The sequence below is a fragment of the Meles meles genome, chromosome 3 (assembly GCF_922984935.1).
Source record: "Meles meles chromosome 3, mMelMel3.1 paternal haplotype, whole genome shotgun sequence".
NCBI classification, from domain to species: Eukaryota; Metazoa; Chordata; class Mammalia; order Carnivora; family Mustelidae; genus Meles; species Meles meles.
Genome location: NC_060068.1, coordinates 57536111 through 57551973, shown reverse-complemented (window position 1 = coordinate 57551973; position 15863 = coordinate 57536111). Strand labels below are relative to the sequence as shown.

The window sequence follows — 15863 nt, the reverse complement described above, 5'->3', positions numbered from 1 at the left end:
AAGCACATTATGTTTCATTAGTAACATTATTGAATCTATGGTACAGCAAGAAATCCATTGGGGTCAGACTTATAAATTGTTTAATGATGCTAACTTTAGTGTCTTTCATGATATGTTCACTGATAAGCCTAGCGTAACACAGGATTCAGTTGAAAACGTGGCAAGGAGAGAATAATCAGGGCCATAAACCAAAAGGGTTTCTTGTATACAGAAGTACCTAAAAAGTACATGAAGATAAAGAAATAAGTTGAAGGAGATAATTTTAAAGGTACTAAAGAAGGACTTAGCCAGCTTCTTTAAGTTTGTCATGTTGTCAATAAAAGTGATGGTTGACCCAAATTAGCCTTATATATTAACTATTCAGAAGTCTGTAACTGTGTGACTAGATGGAGAGGCTACCTCAAGTATCCAGGGAGGTGTATAGGAACATGAGTCTTGTTTTCTTTTTGATCTGATCTACCAGGATGTATAACTGTACCGAATCTTTGGGAATAACACACATTTATTATGTTCATTTCACTATAGTTACATTAGCCCAACATTTTTCTTTTTTTTTGCCATTTTATTTTATTTTTTATTAACATATAATGTATTGTCTGTTTCAGGGGTACAGGTCTGTGATTCATCAGTCTTACACAATTCACAGTGCTCACCATAGCACAATGGAATACTATAGAGCCCAAAAAATGAAATCTTGCCATTTGCAGTGACATGGATGAAACTACAGGGGATTATGCTAAGCAAAATAAGTCAGTCAGAGAAAGACAATTTTCGTATGATCTCATTGATATGAGGAATTCGAGAAGCAAGACAGAGGATCATAGGGGAAGGGAGGGAAAAATGAAATAAGATGAAATCAGAGAGGGAGACAAAGTATAAGAGACTCTTAATATCAGGAAGCAACTGAGGACTGCTGGAGTGGAGGGGAGTGGGAGGGATGAGGGGATGGGGTGGTTGGGTGATGTGCTATGGTGAGAGCTCAACATTTTTCTTACATGTTTTCCCTTTAGAAGTAGATTGCTTTACCCTGAAAACTGATTTAAGATACAACCTTACGTTTGTTTTTTCTTATATTTCCAGTTGAAAAGATAATTATTTATTTATTTATTTATTTGAGAGACACAGAGAGAGAGGGTGGTGGGGAGGGACAGAAGGAGAGTGAGAGAGAGTCCCAAGCAGACTCCATGCTGAGCACAGAGACCGAAACAGGGCTTGATCTCAGGACTTTGGACCGAAACCAGGAGTATGTCTCTTAACCAACTGCACCATGCAGGCACCCTCATAATATCGTTTTCAAATCAAAACCCGTTACACTTGGTAAGAGTAGAAAAAAAACCCAAAAAACAAAAATAGCTATTGGATGATTCTTTGCATCCATTTTCACCAACCATTTTCACAGTGTTGTAACACGTCTGAAATGCCAATGAGACTGTCATTCACTTAAAACCTATTCCACCCCCACCTTACCCCAGAAAAAAAATGATTTTCAGGCTTCTCGTACCAGCAAAATATTTCATCATCTAAAGTGTTATGCAGAAGTCCAATGAATAAAACATATTTTTTTTCTGTCTGCCTTAAGCTAGAAAGTACTATTGACTCAGCCTCTGCTAGCCTACCCCTTTTCGCCTGAGTTCTTCTGAGTTCATCTGTGAACATCACCGACAGATCAAGTCCATTTCTTACAAATATTGTTTGTCCCTTATATCTAGAACTGTACTAGTCTCTCCTCCCTTCTACCTTTAATGTTTAAACAATATCACATTTCTGTTTTTCATGTATTATTCCATGTGGTACTGTGCCTCTTCGCTCTTGTATGTATTTCTTCATCTCTGTGAAATGCCCTTTTCTGAGGGGTACCTTAGGAATTGTTTTTCATTCTCCAAAACCTTGCTCTTATTCCCTATACATTCTTCCCCTTCTCCTTGTAGATTTGAATACTTCTTCCTCAGTACTTTTTTTTTTTTTTTAAGATTTTATTTGCTTCAGAGAGAGTACACACAAGCAGGGGGAGGGGGAGAGGGAGAGGGAGAAGCAGACTTCTTGCTGAGCCTGACATGGGGCTCTATTTCCAGGACCCTCTGGGATCATGACCTGAGCCAAAGGCAGACGCTTAACTAACTGAGCCACCTGGGTGCCTCTTCAGTACTATTTCTGTACCTTGACATATATACTTGTATTCCACATAGCATAAAGTACTACATTATTACTGTGATCTGTTCGATTCGTAGCACTTTGAGGATAGGTAGTTTCTGTTTATCTATCTATCTAAATTACATTTAGTGTAATTCTTAGAATATTGGTATTAATTAAATTGAGTTCACATTTATGGTGCATAGTTGACACTTTTGAGAAACTTGATTTGGTTCATTTGGCCTACAGATTGATAAAATGATTTGTTCCAGATGATTCTCCTATTTTTAAGATTAAAGAAAAGAATTTCAGAAAAATAAAGGTATGAATTTTCTTTTAGACATTAAATGTATCAAAATAACTAAGATCTGTTTTAAAGTTATTTTCATGCTTCCAAGGTTCTACCTAATAGGAAAATTCTATAATTTTGTCTTAATAATGCAGGTTTATTTGTGCATTTTAAACTTGGAAGTTTCTAGATCATTTTAGCTAATGAATAGATACTAAATAGATCTGTAATAAATTAACTTAGTAGCCTTTTTGTATATTGTAAAACAAAAGGGAATGTTAGGTTGATGCTTTTTTTTACTGAAGTGTAATTGACATAATAGTTGTATGTGTACAACATGGTGATTCTGCAATTATATACAATACAAAATGCTCATCATAATAAATATAGTTACCATCTGCCACCATACAAAGTTACTGTTATTGACTATATTCCCTCTGCTATATTTTTCATCTCCACGATTTTATCTATTTTATAACTAAAAGTCTGTACGTCTTAATCCCCTTCGCCATTTTTACCTGTCACACCTCCCCCCTTCCCTCTGGCAGTCATCAGTCTGTTTTCTGTATTTGAGTCTATTTTGTTTTTTTGTTTGTTTTGGTTTTTAGATTTCACATGTTAAGTGAAATCATAGGGTATTTGTCGTTCTGACTGACTTACTTCACTTAACATAATACCCTGTAGGTCCATCCATGTTGTTGTGAGTAACAAGAATTTATTCTTTTTTATGGCTAATATATATACTACACATTCCTTATCCATTCATTTATTAAGGGACACTTAGATTGCTTCCATATCTTGGCTTTTGTAAATAAGGATGCAGTCAGCATATCTTTTTGAATTAGTGTTTTGGTTTTCTTGGTAATACCCAGAAGTAGAATTAATGGGTCATATGGTATATTAATTAATTAATATTAATTTAATCAATTATTTAACCAGTAATAATTATATACTATCACTATAATTATTAAATTGATATTAATTATAGAATAACTAATAACAGGTTTAGTTTTTTTAGGGACCTCCATACTATATTCCACAGTGGCCATACCATTTTACACTCCCAGCAACAGTACAGGATAGCACTTGCTATTTTTTGTCTTTTTGATACTAGCCATTCTTACTGGTGTGAAGTGATAGATATCTCATTGTGGTTTGATTTGCATTTTCCTGATGATTAGTGATATTGAGCATCTTTTCATGAATCTTTTGCCCATCTGTATATCTTCTTTGGAGAACTGTCTGTTAAGGTCCTCTGCCCATTTTTTAATTGCATTATTGGATTTTTTTGGTATTGGGTTGTATGAGTTCTTTATATATTTTAAAAATTGACGCCTTAGAAAAATAAAAATAAAAATTGACCCCTTAATGGATATATCATTTGAAAATATATTTTGTTGGTGGGGAAATATTCATTAGGAACATCATAATCTATGTAGAGGCTTTTAATTGGGAAAGAATTGAATAATGGTAAAAGTGGATGATCAAGGGGGAAAAACAGCAGATCCCAGGGAGATTAGGATTTACAGTCAAACTCAATACCAGTTTGATCTCTAAATTTCATGAGTTAGAAGAGGGAATGAAGAAATCTAATTTTAGACATAAGAAGAAGAATAATTTAAATCTGATGTTACCCAATTTTATTTTTAGATTTACAATAAGAGAAAGTCTAGTAAAACACTTTCAAGCTCAGATTACAACATTATGTGAAACATACAAAATATGGAAGAGAGAGAAATAAAAAAAAAAGAAAGAAACTGGGCACAGCTTTATTTATTTGATAAAAGTCTTCATTACTTGAATGCAAAGATCTCAGAATGACTCTTGAGTAATTTTGTAAACCTGTGAGTTACTTAAAAAGTATTTCTATATCCTGTTTTTTGTTTTGTTTTTTTTTTTTAGTTTTAGGATGAACCATGGCCTTTGAGCTGTAGCAAGGGTGTCAGAGATGAGCAACACCATTAAATAGGAATATTTAGGATGAAGATTAGAGTTTCAAAGAACATTGACACCTCTGTTAGCAGTTGGGCTTTCTCCAGAATTTTCTTCCAAGTTGTTGTTGACCAACTCCTATTCAAGCTCAAACTACAAAAATAGTTTAACACTGTATAATACAACTTTGTAGTCAGAATATCTTATTTTAGGCAAGAGAATTTTTTATCCCACTTTCTTTCATTGGTTTTTAGTTGGATTAGATAGGTTTTGGCCCTCATTTTTCCCTTCCTGTTGTGGCAAAGGTAAATAAGTACTAGAGATAGTTAAGGAAGGAGTATCTTTTTAAGTTTTAAAATCAGAACAAAAATAGTAACAATGTCCTGAAAGTGAAAGTTTTCCAGACTTTTGTATTATTTTCTATTATTTGTTATTTATTATAACAAAAATGTAATTTTTAAAAATGCTTTTTTGGTTAATGTATCATTTGTATTGATTACATCCTGCATCTACTTCTGAAAAAGATTTAATATAGCTCTACTTTGGAGTTTGTATTAAGTCAACTTGATTTTTTGTTGTTGTTGTTTTCTTTCTGTTTTAGCCACCAGAAAGACAGATTGTGGTTGGAATATGTTCCATGGCAAAGAAATCCAAATCCAAACCAATGAAGGAAATTCTTGAACGGATCTCCTTATTTAAATATATCACAGTAGTAGTATTTGAAGAAGATGTTATTTTGAATGAACCAGTAGAAAACTGGCCTTTATGTGATTGTCTTATTTCGTTCCATTCTAAAGGTATTAAAGAAGGGTGGGAACTCCCTTTATCGTCTTATAATAAACCTAATACATATTAATTGTAGGATAATAGATAAAACAGGAAAATAAAATTAAATTCACCCATCTCACAGATCAGTGATTTTAACATTTTTATGTATTTCTTTTCAGCCATTTTTTTCTCTGTGTATTTTTCTAAACAAATTTACTGTGGTTGTGTATACGTAATTTTGTATTTAATTTTTTCGTTAGTTATATCAAGTTTTTTTCCCCTCTATTACATTCTTCAAAGACCTAACTTTTTTTTAAAGATTTTATTTATTTATTTGACTGACAGAGATCACAAGTAGGCAGAGAGGCAGTCAGAGAGAGAGAGAGAGGAGGAAGCAGGCTCCCCGGGGAGCAGAGCGCCTGATTTGGGGCTCGATCCCCGCACCCTGGGATCATGACCTGAGCCGAAGGCAGAGGCTTTAACCCGCTGAGCCACCCAGATGCCCCAAAGACCTAATTTTTTTTTTCAAAGACCTAATTTTTAACGACATCATAGGGTGTTGTCATGAGATTGTCCAATGACATAGTTAACTATTATCCTAACAGTCTCCAATTTTCACTATTAGAAATATAGTTGTTATCAACTCTTTTAATGCATATCTTTGTTTGAGCTACTCTGTTACTTAGAATAAATTCTCGAATTATTGGATATTTTTAGCCATATGCTTTTGCCATACAGAAAATGATCTATCTTTCCTCATATACATATTCATATTTTATTTCTAAAGAGCATAATTTTTGAATTTTCAATTTACTTGGTTTCTTTTATAAATCAAACAGAAATGTTAATTAAACTTAAGTATTACTTGATGGTAAAGTATGCCTTCATAGTAAAACCCACAAATCAAAATTATTAGTGAATATTTGAAAATTTATAACCTGAGAATCTGTGAATTAAGTGAATTTCTAAGAACTATAATTTAAAAGATGCATGCTCAGTTATAAATGTATTCATATTAAATCACTTTGTTACCAAAACACATAATCTCCAGCTCTGTTAAAGTTTTACTTTAGTTAGGAGTTCAAGAAATTTCTCCTTCAGCAAGAAGGAGATGGAACATGGTTGAGATTTTTTGTGTTCCTATATCCTATAGATAAGCCAAGGCCCTGGTCTTTATAAATTGAAGTCCTTTACTTCAGAGAATCTTAAAATTGGCTTATCCTTCAGGGTAAGGTGGTCTTCCCTTCCTGCTACATGGTTTTTCCTACCAAAGCTGTTTGTTTTTGTCTGTAAAAACTAGCTGCTATCTAAAGGGTCATATCCCATATGCTGTTTCTTGGTAAGGAAAAAGTTCCTTTTTTTAACAGCAGTAACAGAACCAGAAAACTGTTACAGCGGTTCCTATATGCTGAATTTAGTTAAGATGCTTTAAATTATAGACAGTGAACTATCTTGATGACAAGAGTCTTTACAAAACGAGAAGGTTTGTAGCTTGTGGGAGTAATTCTTGTTATAGAGTACTTTCATTAAATTTTAAAAACTAAGAGGAATTTAGGAATAAGTCTTTTTTTTAACTGACCATAGTTGTTTGTTTAGTTTTGTTAACTTCAGTATGCTTTTGTACTTATTTCCCCTCCCAACTGTTCTGATAAAAGTACAAAATACAGTGTCTTCACAGGAATACTGTAGTACCCAAGGTTAATTTCTAAAGTTATGCATGCTTACTGATTTTTACGCTTTTCGATAGATAAGATAGTCACTAAAATACTGTCATTTAAGGAGTATTAAATATTTATTGGGAGCCTACTCTGTCAGGGACTATACTGTTTTATATATACTCCTTTATCGAGTTCCTCAAAAACTCTACTAGATAAGACTGGTATAATTAATACCCATTTACAGCTGAGAATCAAGGGCTTAGTGATTTAAATAAACTTACCCAGGGTCACATAGCTAATGAAAGATGGAGCCAGGATTTTGAACCCTATTTTATTAGACTCTATGGTATACTGCCACACCATCTCTTAATAATATGTATTGATGGATAAAATTGGAGACTTTTGGTGTCAATACAAAGAGTGCAGTATAATTATTAAATGCTTTAGATTTTTTTTGGACCTCTTACTATATCTGCCATTTAATTTGTTTTCCATGTAATTAGTAGTTTTATCAAAGTCTAGAAATTTTAGGGAGTTAATTTCTAATACCTTAACAGTGACTTGGTAACAGCAAGTATGATTCTACACATAAATTTTATATTTAGAGCATATCTATTGTATGTAAATTAACTTTTGTTTTTGCTATTTTTAAAGGTGCATGAGTTCTTTGAATTATTGGCAATTTATGTGTATAAATATCAAACTAAAGTGAGAAGAAGTTATATTTTTTTTTCAATCACCAAATGATTGTGATACACTTAATTATATTTAAATTTCTCTTTTGTGTATGAAGTAATCTTAACCTGTTGTTAGGTGACTTTGAATAATCAGATATTGACTAACATATCAGTGCTCTATATTTGGTTATATAAGCACTGGCTTGTTATGCCTTATCAATCAAATTAACTAGGAAAAAATAAGACTTATTATTAATACATGTCAAGTTTTATGTGTTTTTCCATGCTTTGTATGGAAAGCAATTATATGCATAATTAAATTAACCTTTTATGGGAAGTGATACAGAATCAAATTGGTAAAGTTAGAGATGTCAACTTATCTTGAGATTGTACAGAATATGTTAATAATATGTGTTCTTAGGATTTCCACTGGACAAAGCAGTTGCCTATGCAAAACTCAGGAATCCATTTGTAATCAATGACTTGAATATGCAGTATCTCATACAAGATAGGTGAGTGATGGAGATGGCTGAATTAAGGGAAGGAAAAATAACATTTATTTAGTGTTTACTGTAAGGTGACATCAGGTGTTTTCATATATATTAATTTGTGGTATCCTCTAAATAATACTTAGAAATAGGTATTTATACCCAATTTTATAGATGAAGAAATTTGAGACTCAGGGAGATGAATAAATTTGCCCAGAGTCACAAGTAGTTCAGTCAATAGTGGAACAAGGACTTAAACTAGGTTTGTTTAATTTCCAGAGCTGACTGAACCATTGAAAATTTAGTTTTAATTTGAAACTCTGAACAATTTCTCTGTCATGTGACTGAAGATGAAATTAGGGTTGTACTCATTGAACTAGACTTTTTTTAATGGAATAGTGCAACTGTTTTGAAAAGTATCTCATGATCTATCTTAGCATTCATTTTACAGGCTGAAAGCATGGATTTCGAAGAAAAACTGTAGAATACAAATATATTTATTTATTTTGTTTGAGTGATGTTTCACTCTGATGGCTACCATATAATTTCACCAACATTTAGTTTTCTTTCGTGTTGGGATTATAGTATGAGATTACATGTGTGAAAATGCATTATAAAGTTTAAGGCCCTGTAGTTTTCTGGTTTTGTTTTTTTTTCCTGTTCTTCCAAATAGTAATATTATCAATATCTAACATTTTAAAACATTTTCCCTAGATGTACATATTAATACATGCTTCTATGTTATAAATATATACATAAATATGTAAATGTATATTTACTTTAAGAAATTTGGAAAATCAAAGCATAAAGAAAGGCATTTAACCCTACTACTACTGTCTATCATATTTTTTCATGTAGAGATCAATACATACATCCACTCACATTTTACAAAATGAGGGGTCACTTTTCTTTTAAAATACTGTGAACGTTTTCCCATGTCATTAAATACTCTGAGTATAAAGTTTTTAATAGATAATATGCTGTCATGCCATATCACAACTTTGCATTTAACCATTTCTTTTTATATATTTTTATTCCCACTTTTAAATATTAGTGTTTTAATATGTCACATAAAGTATTGTGCATACATTTTTGTTCTAATGTGGCTGAATATTTCCTTAGAAATGTTTAATATTTTTAAATGATTTGTTTATTTAAAAAATAAGAAGACTTGATATCCATGCCTTTTTAAGTAATACAATAGTAATAATGTACTCTTCAAATAGAGCAATAAAATTTAAAAAAATGTTTTCCTTTTTCTTCAGAAGAGAAGTATATAGTATTCTTCAAGCTGAAGGTATTTTACTTCCTCGTTATGCAATTTTGAACCGTGACCCCAATAATCCTAAAGGTAAGAATATGAGATTTTGAGCAAGCTACCTTTTGTCATTCAGCATACTTTTATTTCCTTTCTAATAAAGTAGAAGAAATTCAGAGAACTCATACTATTCTATTTACTTTTGTTTAATGAGCATTATGTTCAGTTAAAGTGTGCCACTATAAGCTAAAAGGCCCACTAATAATTTAAGACTGATACATCCTACTTTTCTTTGTTCTACATTTAACATATATCTGGGAATCATAAAGAATTTTTGAATTACATGCTTAATAAATTTGTATTGATTACATGTAATCGGTAATCAGGTGATTTATCTATGGTTGTTAAATTCAGGATTAGAAACTTCATGCTAAGATACCATAATTTCTGATGACTGGGAATTCAGAAATACTACTACTTATTAATATCCTAAAGCACCCTTTGCTTCATTTTTCTGGTTATCTAAAACATAGCATGTAAGTTATATGTAACATTCTAAAAAGCCAAGATAAATGTTTTTCTGCTTTAAGAGTTAATATCCTGACAAGGGTATTTGGGGGAATTTTGATGATTTTATTGTACCTTAAAGCAACTTTTGTTAAAAACTGGATATAGCATTTATTATCAGTAACAGGGAACTTCTCTCATTTGTCTAGAGCTAAAAAATTAACTTTCTGATTGGATTGCTTGCTTACTTTGTATAGGTTACTTTAATAACTTAAATAATTTCATGTTTTGTGGTATCTGTGATACAAATAATTCCATACAATTTTCAGAAGATGATAGCAATCTAGAAAGATTTCTCAGTCTTTTGTGTTGGCATCATTTCATATCTAACATTGAATTCTGTGGGATGATAAGGTAAAATGTCAGGTTCATAAGATTTTGAAGAATAACTGTAGTTTTTAATGTCATAGATCATAAATCTTGGTGTATATTATTTGCATAAATTTTTTTAAAAGATGATTTATTTTTTTAGAGAGAGAGGTTGTGACGGGTGGGTAGAAGTAGAGAATCTTGAAGCAGACTTCCTGCTGAGTGTGGAGCCAAGACTGAGCTCCATCTTCGGACCCGTGAGATCATGAGCTGAGCTGAAACCAAGAGTGGGACGCTTAACCAACTGAACCATCCAGGCGCTTCTGCATGACTTTTTAATTAAAATAAAATCACACGTTATCCACAGTTACTTTTCTTTGCAAACTATTCTAGTAAAAACTTTAACAATAATGTTAAAGGTAGCTAATATACAATATGTAATTTTTCCTGTTGTTAATGTTTGATTTTTAGAATGCAATCTGATTGAAGGGGAAGATCATGTAGAAGTAAATGGTGAAGTTTTTCAAAAGCCATTTGTAGAAAAGCCAGTCAGTGCAGAGGATCACAATGTTTACATTTACTATCCCACATCTGCAGGTGGTGGAAGTCAAAGACTTTTTCGAAAGGTAAACCTTTGTTATCCTAGGGGATACTATTATTCATACTTCATAGAAATTCTACTAAAAGTAACCAAGTATTCAGTAGAATTAAAATTAAATGTACCATTCAGGCATAAATTCAAACATATCCTTCTTTATTAGAAAAGCAAGATGTTATTTTAGTTATTTAATGTTGTTTATGCAAAATTTCTATGTACAAAATACCAAGAAAATTACTTGATTTTCTTTCCATCTTCCATTTATGTATCTGGCATATGAGAAATACAAGCAAAAATCAGTAGTTTTTAAGAAAAATGGTCTCCAAGATAGATAATTCTTAGACACAAGTAATATCAATAACATTTACATTCATGAAAGTATGCTCAAAACTGTACCCATAATAAAGTAAATGCAAATGAAGTCTAAAAGGTAATGACATTGAATTACTTTTTTGATTGGCAAAAAAATCAAAAAGATCGAGATAGTTGCAAAACAGGCATAAGCCCAAATGTTGTTAGCAGAAATGTACATTAATATAGCCTTTTTCCTCTTAGCAACATAATATAACAGTGTATTAAGATCAAAGATGCATGTATACTTATAAGCAACTATAGAAATACAAAGTAAAACACAGTGAGGTACTATTTTATATCCATTAGAGTGGCAAATATTAAGTTTAATAATCCCAATTATAGATGAGGATGTAGAGCAGTGGGAACTCACAATTTGCTAGAAGACTCTAAATTATTAAAACAGTTCATAGGGGCGCCTGGGTGGCTCAGTGGGTTAAAGCCTCTGCCTTCAGCTCAGGTCATGATTCCAGGGTCCTGGGATCGAGCCCCGCATCTGGCTCTCTGCTCAGCAGGGAGCCTGCTTCCTCCTTTCTCTCTTCCTGTCTTTCTGCCTACTTGTGATCTCTGTCTGTCAAATAAATAAATAAATCCTTAAAAAAAAAAAAGTTCATAAAATATTTTAGCATTATCTTTTTAAGTTGAATATGAACACCTAGTAATTCTATCACCTAGTAATTCTATTTGTAGTATGTACCTTAGAAATGCCCTTGCACCTGGGACACTTACAAGACTATTGAAAGCAACACTCTTCTATTGGCTAAAGCTTAGAAAACAACCTAAATATTCATTAATAAAATGAATGAATTATGGTGTACCTATACAGTGGAAAATTCTGTGGTGAATTTTGTGGTGAATTTTTTCACCAAAAAGTGAACAAAAGAGGGTTACATGCAAGAACATGGTTGAATCTTAGGAGCATTATTCTTACTGTTCATTGTATTCTTTTTTTTTTTTTTTAAAGATTTTATTTATTTATTTGACAGAGAGAGGTCACAAGCAGACAGAGAGGCAGGCAGAGAGAGAGAGAGGGAAGCAGGCTCGCTGCCGAGCAGAGAGCCCGATGCAGGACTCGATCCCAGGACCCTGAGATCATGACCTGAGCCGAAGGCAGCGGCTTAACCCACTGAGCCACTCAGGCGCCCCTGTTCATTGTATTCTTATGCTACTTAACTTACATATAAGTTACATTATAACAGAAAATAATGCATTGTCAACTCTATAGTAAGTGTTGTTAAATATTTGTTCACCAATAAAAGTTTTTGGAAATATCTAAGATGGAAATAGATGATAAAGAGGTTATATTATAAAAATGAGATGAATAACTTAGCTTTTATATTTGTGGACATCTTTTGTTTTCAGATTGGCAGTAGAAGTAGTGTTTATTCCCCAGAAAGCAATGTACGAAAAACAGGCTCATATATATATGAAGAGTTTATGCCCACAGATGGTACTGATGTAAAGGTAGGATTGATTACAGTGTATTTCACTTTTGCCTTTAGTTTACCAGTGATACAGAAAAAGAGATTACCCCAAGGATAGACTCTATTCTGTATCTCTTTCTTTTTATGACTAGGGATTCTTTGTCTATTTTGTATTATGAATGCCTTTGGCAGTCTGAAGCCCGTGGACTCTTGTTTTAGAATCATGTTCTTTGATGCCCAAAACAAGATTGCCAGGGAGACAAATTTTTTTGAAATGTAGTTATAAAAATATTTAAAAACCAACTTTGTGATACAATAATATGTGTGCTTCTTTTATTTTATTAAGTAAATATATTATTTTTAATTAATATTTAATTATAATTTATATTATTAATTATATAATTAATAATATAATATATACTATAAATAATATTATAATCATAATTATTTAATAATAATTAAAATAATTATATTTAATATAATAATATTATATTAAATAAATATATATTTTATTAAATAATAAAATGTAGTGAGTTAAGGGTCTAATAGCCACTCGTTTCTAAGCACTGATTAGTGTAAATGATGCTCTGAGATCTGTGACAACTGTAGTGTAATATAACAATATGTTTGAAATTTCCTTGGGTGACAGATAAGGTCTTAATTGCTTTACCTTCAACTAATCTCTGTCTAATGAGAGTATCTTTTTTTCTAAGGTATAAACCTGATCGTGAACCTCTCCTTTAAAACTCTCTTATGGATTTTGTTGACCATAGGGTAATAATCAGGTTCATAAGGGTGGCATACAGAATATTTCCCAGTCTGTTCTATGAACCTTATTTCTTACTGTATAAATGGCACCAAATAACTTTTACCTTAATACATTGTGCTTTTTAATGCTTCTGGCCTCTGTGTTTACTACCTTTACTTAGGGTGCTGTTCCCTTTCTTGTCTGACTTTCAGGGTATGCTGCCCCTCACCACCACCCCCATTTTTTAATCTTTCTTTTGGCTATTACTTCCTTCTATAACGTTTTTATAATTATTTGTACTTCTCCTTTGATTAAGCTAAAAAAAATTTGGGAAAGATTACATCCTATACAACCTCGTGTTCCCTCACATCGCTCAGTATAATCATTCTCTGTAGAGAACAGAACTTCATGTTACCAGTTTTGCCATGTAATTAATTATTTATAATCTTTTCCAGTGTATTGAAAATTTTGGCATGTGAAATAGAAAGAAGTGTGAAAAGAACAGTCTGGAGACTGAAGTATTTTTTATTGATTTTTTTCTTTTGATTTGTTGTCTTGCTTTTTAAAATTTAATACATTTTATGTGACATATACATTTTTTATGTATATATTTTAACATTTATTAAAGGTTTATACAGTGGGTCCAGATTACGCGCATGCTGAAGCTCGAAAATCTCCAGCACTTGATGGCAAGGTGGAACGAGACAGTGAGGGAAAAGAAGTTAGATACCCTGTTATTCTTAATGCACGAGAGAAATTAATTGCCTGGAAAGTCTGCCTTGCTTTTAAGGTAAGATGTTTTACAGGCCACATAGACCCTTGTAAAAGAAATTCTAATTTTCTTTCTTGAGTAAAAGAAATGTTACATGGGCATTTAATAGGAGAAATCAGCTCAGAAGATCAAAAATGATACATTTGAACTGTTTATATACTCAGGAGATTCTTGTAGTGCCATTAATAAAAATATACAGTAAATGAAGGCCTTTGTTTCTCTGTATTCTTTCTGTGTTATGTAAAAGGGAACCTTGCCAATTTATTCAGAAATTAAAGTTTGATGGACTTAACTAAAGCAGTAACATTAACCAGTGTTTAGAGGTATTGTTTAACATGGTAATAACAACTGGTTAAAAGTACTGTTTACTCAGATTTGATAAATGATTGCTTTGTTGAATAAAAAAGGTCCTTAGCAGTCTTCTAGCTTTGGCAATACATACTTTAGCCCATTTATTGTATATGTTAAAATGTGTTCATGAAAGCAATACAAATACATTTCTTAAAGAAAACTTTTTGTTTCTAACAAATCTTTTGAAGGATAAACTTTACCTTTTGAAGTCTTGTCTTGGGTATATAATGTAAAGACTAGTGTATTACTGGTTATTAAATAATCCTTTATGTCTTAATATATTGAAGTCACTTTTGTGGAGGGAATATTTGTCTATAAATACATAATATATGTTATTTTTTGGCTTCTCTTATCTCTTACACATTTTGGTTCTATATTTATTTCATGGGGGAACTCATGGTCATATGGTATGTTTTATATATTTTCAGAATACTCAGGTTAGAGATGGGTAATTTCATTTATTACTTACTATGAAATCAACTAATAACCAGTAGTAAATTTTTAGGCATTTATAAAATTTGATATGTTGTAAGACTGAAAAACTGTGGATCCTAATTCAAATGTAACTTTAAATATAATTTATTTTAAATAGCAAACAGTTTGTGGTTTTGATTTATTACGGGCCAATGGACAGTCCTATGTCTGTGATGTCAATGGCTTCAGTTTTGTGAAAAATTCCATGAAGTATTATGATGATTGTGCAAAAATACTTGGGTAAGAATTTTTTCTTTATATTTCTCCTCTTTACCTTTGTTACAGCTAATGCATACTAGCTATTCAGAAACCAATAATTGCAAACATCAAATGATCAGAGTCCTGAAAGCACTCTAGAATAAAAATCAATGTTCATAAAATGTCATTCCCTAAAGAACTACACCAAATCCTGAGTTATACTTTGGGTTATCAAAGGCAGAGTAATTTATGGCCAGTATAGATATTTTTAAGTTAAAGATACTTTAACTTAAAGATTTAGAAGTGCTATGCAGTGATTTTTTTTTTTTTAAGATTTATTTATTTATTTTTATTTGACAGAGAGAGAGATCACAAGTAGGCAGAGAGGCAGGCAGAGAGAGAGGGGGGAAGCGGGCTCCCTGTTGAGCAGAGAGCCCATTGCAGGGCTCAATTTGGTGAGATCATGACCTGAGCTTGAGGCAGAGGCTTAACCCACTGAGCCACCCACGCGCCCCTATGCAGTGAGTATTACAGCTATTTATTAGGTTACTTTGTTCTGCAAGTTTTTGCTATGTGATTACGGTTGGAAAGGTTTTATTTTCTTACTTGTAGGTATAAAATGAGTATTCATGAAATAAGTAACTGGATTAGAATAGAAATATTTGGAATTCAGAGTTATTTTGAATGATACTGTTTTCTATCATTACATGTCACTTAAAGATAATTTCATGAGATTATCAAGTGAACCCAAAAGAAATTACTACATGTAGAAATGCGATTTGTATTTTCTTTGAACTATTTTCTTATACCTTGATTTAGAAGATTCATAAGACAAATATTTTTAAACCATTTCAGAGTATATATGACAAAG

General features: G+C 31.9%; 1 protein-coding gene across 11 annotated transcripts in view; it reads left to right on the top strand.

Annotated features, from left to right (window-relative positions):
* PPIP5K2 (diphosphoinositol pentakisphosphate kinase 2) overlaps nucleotides 1–15863 on the top strand; it is a 78294-nt gene that overhangs the window by 5204 nt on the left and 57227 nt on the right. For 9 of the 11 annotated variants that reach the window (XM_045999054.1, XM_045999049.1, XM_045999050.1 and 6 more), the window contains exons 3-9: nucleotides 4953–5148; nucleotides 7876–7966; nucleotides 9208–9293; nucleotides 10548–10702; nucleotides 12388–12489; nucleotides 13826–13987; nucleotides 14913–15034. In XM_045999054.1, coding sequence (XP_045855010.1) covers nucleotides 4953–5148; nucleotides 7876–7966; nucleotides 9208–9293; nucleotides 10548–10702; nucleotides 12388–12489; nucleotides 13826–13987; nucleotides 14913–15034 — 914 coding nt within the window. Of the gene's footprint in view, nucleotides 1–2425; nucleotides 2453–4952; nucleotides 5149–7875; nucleotides 7967–9207; nucleotides 9294–10547; nucleotides 10703–12387; nucleotides 12490–13825; nucleotides 13988–14912; nucleotides 15035–15863 lie in introns of those variants that run through there. The other 2 variants (XM_045999051.1, XM_045999058.1) reach the window with 2 other exon arrangements.